Raw genomic sequence first — 12,032 nt, 5'->3', positions numbered from 1 at the left:
TTAATCAATTTAAATTGATTATTTTAATACTCTCATTTTGGCTATAAATAGGGAATTTTCAAGTCCATTTGAAGGGGTGCTTATTTTAGGAGTGCTTGGAAGAGGTCATACCACAAAGTTTCCTCACTTTCAAACATTTCTATTCTCTTTATCTTCTTCTTCTTTTTGGTTAATTTTCTATGTATTTTTAGAGGAACAATTCGAGGGTTTTCCTCTAAATTTTCCTAGTTATGTTTGTAACTTTTTTTTTTTTGTATTTTCTATTCTAGTTATGAGTTTCTAATTTTTTTAAGATTATTAAGGTGATGATGAAACAATATGTAACTAGATAGTATTTATTTTGTATGTTGATTTTCCATTTTGTGCAACAAAGTTTATGGATTTTTCTTTTTCAATATCATGTATTTTTTATTGTTAGTACATATTTACACTTTGTTCTTCATTAGTGCAAAAACATAATATTCTTTGTGTAAGATGTGTCAATAAATTGTACACATCCAATGCTTAGAACAAAAGTATTATGTTTTGTCTTATAAATAATATTCATTGATTTATTTGTTATTTCATTAGATTGATTTACATTAAATACTTTGAAATTATCATTTTAAAAGTGAAGATAAATCCTACAATTATATAGTAATTTGTGCTTAAATAGAATATCTAATTTGAATAAGTGATAGTTGATTAATTTCTACTATTAATGAAATTTGGGAATCAATGTACTTATAAATATTATTGAACTTATATTTTGTGGATTCTAATACCTTAATAATCTTCTTTTACCATCTTGATTTCTACTATTAATTTTTTTTTATATATTGTCTTTAATTCTTTATTATTGTCTTTTATTTTATTTTCACTATACAAAAATCTCATCAATCTTTGGAGCTGGGTTATAATTTATTAATTTTGATTTAAAATAGTTTTCTTTTTTATTTTAGACAACTCGTTTGGATTTGACATCCTTACTTACACGATCACTATTCTATATGAATGATTCGTGCGCTTGCAATATAAATATTTAAAACATACCCGTTTTGGGTTCATCAATTACATGACCATTTATCTATGTGGTATGCAGTAATAAGTTTCCTTGCTGAGCCTTGGCTCACGGGTGCTATGTGGTGCAGGTAAATTGAAAGAAAAGTTCACCCAGTCTTGAGTGGAGAGCTTAGGTGGCGATGTGTATATATGCGGCCGCTTGAACACCATGACTAATGTGTTTCTCAGGGGAGAACTAGGGTTTAACCCTATTTTTGCTGCTTAGATCGGCAGGTTTGTAACTTTTGTACTATAATGATCATTTTGGATTGCAAACAACTTGTAAACACTTTTATGGGATCCCATGTACATTTTAACGTTTTTAATAAAATATATCAATTCATTTTTTACGGAGATTTTCACTCTGGCCTGTTAATAACACTTAGATACACGTTTATAAGCTAATGACTTGTGTAACGAGTTAAGTACTATTTAAAGTACACAGTGTGACAGTCTTAACTAAACAGGACATTACACTTATAATCTCTCAATTATAATACAATTAGTTTGCTTCCAAATATATTCTTATATAAATGTTTTACTGTAATAATAAAGTCTATATTCTCGGAAAAAAAAGGGGGAACTAAGGTGCATTTAGAGCTGTAAATGTGGGCCGCCCGGGCCACATTTTTCGTGCCTCCGGTAAATTCGGGACGGGCCGGCCCGGCCCGGCCCGGCCCACATTTTTCGTGCCTCCGGTAAATTCCGGACGGGCCGGGCCGGCCCGCATAAAAATATATAGGCCCAGCACGGCCCACACGAGCCTCGTGCCGGGCCGGACCGGGCCCAGATCGTGCCAGCCCATATTTCTAAAGTGGGCCAGCCCATTTTTTAAAATTGGCTTTTTTCGTGCCCTAAAAATGGGCCTCAAGTCAGCCAAAATCTGGGCCTAATTGGAGCCCACTTTTTTTTACTTGTTTTACTTTTTACATATATATATAATTCGAGCCCACTTTTTTACCTGTTTTACTTTTTACATATATATATATGTATATTTACTTAATTAACACAATAAAAATTCCAAATTTAAAAATAAAAATAAAATAAACATTGCCTCATTAAAAAATTTACCAAGAAAAAGTTTAAGAAATAAAATCTATAAAAATAGTATGATATTTTTACATACTATAAAAAAATGATGATATAATAATATTTTTTTTATTTATTTGAGTTTAATTCGGGCTTTTTGTGTGCCGTGCTTTCGGGCTTTTTATATTCGTGCTTACGTGTCGTGCTTTCGGGCTTGTCGTGCCGTGCCGTGCTAAGCCCGTGTCGTGCCCGTGCCTGGCCCGAGCCCATATTTTTTCGTGTCGTGCCTGACCCAAGCCCATATTTTTTCGTGCCGTGTCGTGCTCGTGCCTTCCAGGCTCGTGCCGGTTTCGTGCCGTGCTCAAAAGCCCGGCCAGTATTTACAGCTCTAGGTGCATTTATTATTTTATTGATTCAGTTATCGGTTTTTGTGAAGGATTAATTCCATTTTTATTTGTTGTGAAAAATGATTTAGGCAAACAAAGTCCTATAAGTGTGCTTTTAAAAAAAAATCCTATAAGAGTATGAGTCAGCTGACATGTGCTCAACTCTTATTTGGTGAACAGGAAATAAGACACAATTTAGACAGGGCCGCAAATATTCATCAAATACAATTTCTATAGACAGCAAATAATATGATATATACATGCCCATTTAGTATATATATACAGTTACAACAATATCATATTTCATAAAAATAAAATATATACACACAATTTAACAAGGGAACTACGAGCATGCTCGTTAGTTCAGGGTCGTTTCATACTTTCATCATGAGTATCATCGTCTTTGCTGCTGTTATTAATGGTTTCGTGATGTTCTTCTTTTTTCGGATTATCATCATCCTTGCTGTTATTGTCCTTCTGAGAAACTTTCTTCAGCAGCTGCTTATTCTTCTCGTTCTCATCTATGAATTTCTTAATATTCTTACTCATAGTTTTCGCCATCAATTTTGCAGCCAAAGGATTCCCATTACACTTGCTTATAAGCGTCTTTTCTATCAATTTCTCCACATAAATTTTTTTCCCACCTAATACTATCTCATCATAACATTTCCTTCTAAGCTCTTCTTCAGTTGCTTTTTCCCAATCGAAATCGTGATCTAGTATTCCCTCATCTTTAACGCCCTGTTCAACGGCGTCTTTAAATATCAACCACAAGCTTTGGGGATCCGATAAGGGCAGCAAACGGTGCACGTTTCGCTTGTCCCTAGCCATCCTCTTCACTACCTCCTCTTCCCTACTCGTCACCATAATCGTTCCTTTGTAACCTTTCGGCAAATTTGATGCAAGTTTACAAGCGTCGTCAACAGGAAATAGGGTTAGATCGTCAAGAACAATTAGATACCTCTTTCCTATTAGTTGGAGGCGAAGAAGATAGAGAAGCACTTCAAGATGATCATATCTGCTAGAATCATTTGGTACGATGTCGTCTGTATCAACTCCAAGACTCTCCAACATTTCCTTCACTGTTACTGACAAATTCATTTCCTCCTCCTTCACAGTCCTTTTCTTACGGTCTTTGTCGTTTTTGATAATCGACGTGGAGACCCAAATCCTCGGAACGAATAACTTTTCGCCGTTCTTCTCTGGCTTTCCCAAAAGATTGAAATACTCTTGGCAAAGTTTTGTTTTGCCGACGCCACGTGCCCCGACGATACCGACGACCTTTAATCGATCGCCGTTCTCGTTTTCATGTCGCTCGAAAATCTTTTCCAAGGCCATTTTTTCGTTCTCCAACCCGTAAGCCTTGAGGTTGTGTGTTGATTTCGTCGACGTCCAGAGAATTTCCACATCGTATTTTTGCGTGCTTTCTGCTTTTCCGTCATGCGGCGGCTTCTCGTTTTGGGTTTTTCCCTGTTCTCCTTGCGTGATCGGTTTTGAAGTGCTGCCACCCTTTCTCTCCAAACAGGGAAATTTCTTTGGTAGTTTAAACATTATTGAATTAGATTGGGAAGATAAATGTTTTGGTATGTGAATGAAATAATTCCTATATGGTTCAGCAACTACTAGTTTTAATAGTACATTGATAAGGAGAATCTCTTTTTTTCTTTTTCGGGCTGTGAAAGGCATTGTTGGATTCGGCCCCCAGCTATAATTTTATAATATATTCTTTGAGTCATTTCTTTTTCTGGACTAGAATGATGCCTTTTACTATTTTCAAAGATGGGATTACACCCATTTAAAATTGTGTATAATATAGGGAACTTACAACTATACCTTAATACGGGAAAAAAATTCAAAAAATACGGTTAATGAAAATATTTACATATATACGGTAGAAAGTTGTAGACACAGGAGATGTTAATCCGAAAAAGTAACTCAGTTGACAAATAATTCTACATTAATCAGCTATATACTCCAAGCTTGCTACACAAAATAAAATCAAAGAAATGAATTTTTGTTTTTCAATAAAATATAATTACTAACATTAATAAAAAAAATTGTAAATATATAATGATATGAATTTAAATATATTAATTAAATAATTTTTTATGAAATTAGTTATATTTTAAAAAAAAACCATTTAATGATAATAAATATTTTCTTATATATAAAGTAATAAAAACTTTGTAAGATAATAATTAAAAAATCATTAAAATGGAAATAAGTTGTAACAAAAAATAAATATAACAAAATGAATGGAAAATCAAATTATAAATAAGTAGTTACAAAAATATAAAAAAGCAATAACATAATTGTTGATAGTAAATCCTAAAAAATTTTGAAAGTATTACTAACCTAAATTTACAAAATTGATAGTAATTAATCTTGTAATTGAACAATATATTTATAACACATGTCACAAAATTATTAGTGATTACTTCAATAACCCTTTAAAATAATTAATAACTCATGTTTACAAAATTGTTAGCAACTAATCTAATCATAATTAACATTTTAGTAATCATTTGGTAATTCATCATTACAAGCTTAACTCATTGTTACCAAATGGATAACTCATTGTTACAAACTTATAATTAATTGTTACGAAATTGGAAACTCGTTGTTATTAATTTGGAACTTATTTTTACGACCTCATAACTCATTGTTATAATATTAGTAACTCTTCCTTGTAAAAATATTTAAATTATATAAAGTTTATAGTAATACTTTTCTGTGTAGTTACAAAATTGTAACCAAAGTTTACAGAAAAATATTTACTTTTTCATATTGTTACAATATTGTAACCAAAAGTTACGAAAATCCTCATAGTTATATAAAACAACTTAAAAATAAATATTCATTATATATGAAAAATTCACAAAAATATAGTAACATTTAAAAAATATATGAAAAATACGGTAAATTACAAAAATATGGAGTTTTATGAAAAACACGAAAAGAAAAAAGTGTAAATATGGAATGACAATAAACTATGTTTATTTGTAAACATTTGTTACAAATTTGTAAATATTATTTACAAAAACTAGTTTCAAAAAAACATTTATGTAAACAACATTGACAAATATATAACTAAGTTTGTAACACATATTGTAGCATATAAATACCAAACTAATAACCAATGTTATCAGATTGTAATCATGGTTAACTATTTTGTAATATATAATTATTAAACAAATAACTAAATTTTTCTATATTATAACTCATAACTACCAAATTAGTAATCATATTTACATATATATGCTGTAACTCACAGTTACAAGTTTGTATCACATATTGTAACATATGGATACCAAACTAGTAACTAATGTTTACTGTATTGTGAACATCGTTAACTATATTGTGGTTCTCTGTTAACTAAGGTTTTAAGTAAATGAGTAGTACAGTGTACCTTATATTACATTGGATTAGAATGACGTATTGACGTTCAGAGTTCAGAGAAAAGGATATTTTCTCATTTCCCCATTAAATCTCTAATATAGAACCAAATGAAAGCAGTGCATGAGGCTAATATGGTCATTTCACTGATCTCTCCAGCAGCCAATCTTATAGTGACACAACCAATGCCATTCCTAATAAAAGCTTTGATCATGCACAGAATATAAAGCGGCCTTCATTTCTCTCTCTCTCTCTCTCTCAACAGAGAAATAAAAGCTTATGTAACTTAGGTACAATGATCTTTTTTCATGGCTTATAACTTAGTGATCACTGTAATGTGTTTTGAGAAAGTGAAAATTTTTATCTCTTAACGATTTAGTATTAATTATTTTCTGAGCGTTGGTAGTCCAGAAAGTGGAAACTGAAAACCACTACAATTGCATGCTTCGTTTTCCGATCGACGAGTTTTCCGATCCGAGATGGATCTCACCAATCACACACACTTAAATGAGGAGCAAACTCTTAGATTCATTGTCTGATGGACTCGTTGTCGAGGGACCAATTTTGATAGAGGTGGAGACTACTTTACTTTGGTTGGGATGTTGTGCGTGTAAAGACTTGAAGAACAAACTCTGTTTTTGTCTAGACGGAGGTGGAGACTTTGCTTTGATTGGCATATCGTGCATGACAGGGATGAAGAACAAAGTCTTTAGTCTGAAGTTAACCGTAATAATGTAATTATTTCTAATTACCGTAAAAATCGAATTATTTTCTAAATCACCGTAATATGTATAATTTTCCCTATAATATATTAGCTTCTCCCTTTGAACCATCAACCATGGATAATTGGATATCCTCGTCCAATATGACAAGTTGAGTACTTTGTCCTTTGCTTGATCAATTCCTGTAGATCATGAATATTTTTTTTTTAAAAAAAGAAAATTTATATTTTTAAATTTTATACTTTATAATATCATAATTTTTTTTTTAACTTTTTAATCTCTATACAAAATGTAAGATCTATCTAACTGTTTTATATTGAAACTTATTTGAACAATAAAATTTTCAAAAACACAAATTTTTAAAAAATTGTTTATTTTCAATTAAGAAAATATTTTTTAAACAATTTACTTAAAATATTGTTTTTAACTCTTACATTGTGATACTTTAATTACATCAACTATGATATATTTTTTTTAAATTTTGAAAAATATGGCAGATTTTTTTTTTTTTTTTTTAAGTTTCTTACGGCATATTTTTTTGTTTATATTTTTATGGGAGTTTTTTCCCATATATTTGTAATATTTTATTTGTATACCTTATTTTATATTTTATAAAGTTTTAGTATCTAGTTTTAATATAATTTGAGGTTATTTTTATAATTTTAATCTATTTGTATTATTTTTTATTATTCATATTTTATAAAATATTTTTTTATATTATTTTTTGAAAATACAAACTGAGACCTTCATCACCATGTTTTTTATTTTTATTTCTTCTTTTTTTTCTTCCATTTTTTATCTTCTTTTATCAACATTTTCTCTGCAGTAGCCACTTACCAATATGAAAACAATTTTGATTTCTTTTTTGTGGTAGTAATTGTATGCCATTGTCAAATTTTTTTAGTAATGTGTGTTACCTAGTAACAACTATAAAAATCAGTTTTATTTTTTAAGCGGTGTTGTAGTAATTGGTTACAACTATAAAAATAATTTTGATTTTTTTAATAATGTACCATCATCAAAATATCAACTGAATTGTAACTAATTACTTAGTGAGATTTGAAAAAAGAACTGATATGAAAAAATAAACTAAATTGATCATGAAGGTAACCAATTAAAGTTAATTCTGAAAAGAAAAAAAATAGATATGAAATAAAAACACCAGTTGCGTTAGTAACCGGGTGACTTAGCCAGCCCTAGAAACAAATAGGATCCAAACACAAAATCTAAAGTAATCATAATCATAACTGGTTACATCTAGGTTTAAAAAAAAATCAAATCTAAAAAAAAAAAAAAGAACCAATCACCATTATACCTGGTTACTTAGTTAGGTGTAAAACAAAATCAGATCTAAACAAAAAAAATCTAAATTAATCGTTATTGTAACTAATTACAAATAGGTCTAAAAAAATCATATATGAATAAAAAGAATCAGACGCCATTGTACCCTACTACTTAAGTAGATTTGAAAAAAAAAACCAAAAATCAGAACAGATCATGACTGTAACTGGTTACAGTTCGGGTTTAGAAGAAAAAAAATAAAATATGAAGTGTTAAATCATATTTGAAATGAAAAAATCAGATGTGAAGAAGAAGAAGAACCAAGAGAATAAGAATAAAGCTGGATTTGAAGAAGAAGAAGAAGAAGAAGAGCCAGAGGGGCCGAGGTATGTCGTCGTCAGGGGTGGAGGTGTGTCGTCGTCAGGGGCGGGGGCGGATGACTGAGATGAGGGAACCAAATGGGGGAGGAGAGAGTAAGAATGGAGAAAAAATAGAGATACTGCGAGGGAAGAAATGAGAGAGTGAGAGAGAGTTTTGTGTATTTATGATTATGGTAATCTATTTTTTTTATATTATATAGAATTACCATATTTTAAACTTTTTTTTTTCAAAACTTACAATAGTTTGTATAATTATTTTTTCCCCCATAAATATAGAAATTATATTTATTTTTCTCATATTTATGTAAACTTCTCTATTGTAATTTTTTCACAAATATATAATTGGTTACCATTATTAGAAAATGATATTACAAAGATACAATTATATCAAAATCTCAAAAGTATCATATCATAGTTTTCTATATTTATTATAAATAATATGGGAAATTTCTGACATAAATACATATGTTGTTTAATTTGTTGCACTTGAATGCTTATATAAAAAAAAATTGTGACGAAAATACCCATCGTTACAAATTTGGTGACATATACGAACGAACCTCTTGTAGGGACGACAAATGGAGTTGTGCGATGATGGTGCTGAATCTGTTGATTTTTTGGGTTTATTTTTTTTGCTACAATGCAAGGAGTTACTGCAATTTGGGGTTAATTTTTTTTGTTGATTTTTCAGCTATGATGCAAGGAGCTACTATGCTTTGGGATTGATTTTTTTGGCTATGATGCAAGGATCTCTTTGCTATCATTTTTTGTTTATTTGGGATTTTCTTCGGTTTGATTTTTTTATTGTTAAACATGTGTTTTGAGTGTTCATGTTGGTGTTTATGAAATTTTTTGATGTTGTTGGTGTTTTTTTTCCTCTTGATTTGGTTTTGGTTCATGTTCTTAAGCTTATCATATTTTTTTTCTTAGTTGTTAGAATTTTAATTAGTGAAAACTGAAGAAAAAAAAAACTAATGGTTAGAGTTCTAGTAAGTTTTAATATTAATATTTAGATTTTATATTAATTTATTAAAAAGTTAGATATATTTTTAATTAAACATTAGTTTGTTAACTAACTTTTAAATTATTTAAATTTATAAAATAGACTTTTAAAGTTTTTTTCAAAAAAAATGATTGGACCAATCAAGTGTCGCCATGTGACTGCCACGTAGGTCCTTGGTTAGACTTAATAGCCAGAGACCTACAACTGTACCAAATTGTAACCGAATCTATTTTTCTCTCCCAAAATTTTTACATAGACATTTAAATGTAGCAAATCGAAGTACATAGATATTTATGCTGCAAATTTCCCTAAATAATATCATTCGTATAGTAATTTTTTTTCCAAAAATTGATATATTAAGATAAAAAGTTTAAATTAGTATTTTTTATTAAATATATATAGTTTTTTTTATTGCATATTGCCATTGGTCATCCTAGGGTATCCAACACCCTATACCACTATTGGTGCAAATAAATATCGAGTGAAATATGTGGACCCGCTACTAAATTGCACCAACAATGATATGTCATGTCTTAGAATTTTAGACACCCTAGGATGCCTGGTAACAATGCTCTATTTTAATTATCTCAATATCGACACTTATTGGCTTTTAGCTAAATAATCCTAGGCCAATAAAGTGATTCCACATTGTTTACTAAATAAACAATTTGGATCATTTCCTTTTGACATAAAATCTAGGGAATTTTTTAGATTTATGGGATTTAAACATGCTATTTTAAAAAATGTGGGGATTTAATTTTCCCAAATTTTATGAGAATATTTTTTTAAAAACGTTTAAAGAATATGAGAATCAAATTAGCAGCTAAACAAAAAAAGAAACTAGAATTTAAAAAGAAAACGCGAAAAACAAACAGAGGCAGAATGGGAAATAATGGTATGATCACTCCCATTAACATACATTAACAAAATATCTCCCAAAAAAAGTGATTGAAGAAAGCGATCTCCATTCCTATCAATGCTAAAAAAATTGATGACAAATCCGATAGAATTCGATCACTTCAAGCTCTGATGAACTCTGCAACAAGTTCTAGAAGCTTCAACAACCTAAAGCTTAAACTCTCTGGAGATTTCCATCTCAAAAAACTAATCAAGACTCCAACAACCTGCACATCCGTCAACTCATCAAAGAAATCTAACGGCGATCTCCACCTCAAAAAAACAATCAAGACTCCGGCCACTTGTACATCCGGCAACATCACTTTCTCTCTCCACACTTTTGTTCATATTACTTTCTTTCTCATTGCTTCTACACCTGATATAGTTTTAAATTGTTAATTTCTTTTATTTCGTAAAAAGTTAATATTTAATAAGTACAAATAGAAGAGATCGAGCGTTTTAAACTTACTGTTGTTGTAAAAAAAATCTTCTTTGTCTTCGTTTCTCTCTCGGCTTTGTGCTGGTGTGATGGCAGGAGGATCCAAGATCAAGAAGAAGCGTGGTAGACCGAAGCGTGGCCCTTCTTCTTCAGAGGCGCTGAGGAAAGTGAAATCGATAATGGAATTACTTGGAGTGGAACCGGTGATATTCTCAGAGGATGAAGATCCTGCTCAGACCGATGATGGGGATGCGATAGCAAGGGGTACGAAGGATCTTTCACCTTCCGAATTGAATCGAAGGACTCAGATCAGAGTTCAATTTTCTCATCTTATGGAAAAACGTGAAGCCCAGCGCAGTGGTAAGGATCTAGCTTCCCCAATTTCTCCTTCTTTTTCTGAATTGAATACAGGGAAGGTTCACAGTAGTGCAGGGGGGGACTCTGAATTGGTTTCTCAGATGAATGAACTTGTCAAGATTGAAGTGGAAGATATCGTTGAGGAGGTGAATTACTGGAGTTCATCAATATTCTGTTATGTGTTACGAGCCAATCCTCCATTGCCTGTTCTGGAAGGATTCTGTAGGCGCGTTTGGAAAAATTTGGGGATTGACAAAGTGGCTGGGCTAGGACAGGGAGTTTATATTGTGAGATTTAATACAATGGAACAGAGAGATTTTGTGCTGGGTAACGGCATCATGTTCTTTGATAAGAAACCCCTGATTATGAAGCCTTGGAATGCAAATGATGACTTTAAGAAGGAAGACATGCAAAGAGTCCCAATTTGGATACAATTGACTAATCTTGATCTGAAATATTGGGGAGAGCAGTCTTTGTTCAAGATTGTGTCTCAAATTGGGCAGCCGTTAAAGATAGATCCTGTCACAAAATTTAAGGAGAAACTTAATTTTGCAAGGATAATGATTGAGGTGTCTATTGCTCAATCCTTTCCAAGCATCATCAGTTTTATTAATGAGAAGGATTGTCAAATGGATGTGATGGTGCACTATGAATGGAAGCCGATTGTTTGCACTCATTGTAAAGGATTGGGTCATGAATCTACTTTGTGCAAAAATCAATCTGGGCCAAAAGTTTGGATACCAAAAGCTCAAGGACAGGTCTCTTCTAAACAAGTCACTATTGATGTTGAGGGTTTCTGTACAGTAAAAGGGAAAGGAAGGAAGCCAATTGCTAGTAATAGTCACAAAGAAGAAGTTGCTGAAAATCTAAGTAATTCTTTCCAAGTTCTAGCTGAAGCAAATGTGGTAATGAAGGAGAGTGAGAAAGAAATCGATACTACTGCAGGAGGGGGAGATCCTCCTACAGTAAATGGATAAAATTCTTGCACGGAATGTGAGGGGGTTGAACCTAACTTAGAAGCAACATGAAGTCAAAAAATTTATTTTGAATAAAAAATTTAGTTTGGTTGGACTCCTTGAGACTAGGGTTAAGGCTAAGAAG

At 31.2% G+C, this 12,032-nt stretch overlaps 1 protein-coding gene across 1 annotated transcript; it reads right to left on the bottom strand.

Moving 5' to 3' along the window:
- Nucleotides 1–2,658: 2,658 nt before the first annotated feature.
- On the bottom strand, nucleotides 2,659–4,224 carry LOC133829970 (probable disease resistance protein At4g19060). Its single transcript, XM_062259840.1, has one exon. It carries the CDS (start codon nucleotides 4,140–4,142, stop codon nucleotides 2,820–2,822), a length of 1,323 nt encoding a protein of 440 aa, XP_062115824.1. The 5' UTR covers nucleotides 4,143–4,224; the 3' UTR covers nucleotides 2,659–2,819.
- Between the last annotated feature and the right edge of the window lie 7,808 nt (nucleotides 4,225–12,032).

Source organism: Humulus lupulus, chromosome 4 (assembly GCF_963169125.1).
Source record: "Humulus lupulus chromosome 4, drHumLupu1.1, whole genome shotgun sequence".
Lineage (NCBI taxonomy): Eukaryota > Viridiplantae > Streptophyta > Magnoliopsida > Rosales > Cannabaceae > Humulus > Humulus lupulus.
The sequence above is the reverse complement of the archived record's forward strand: the minus strand, read 5'-3'. Positions and strand labels throughout refer to the sequence as shown.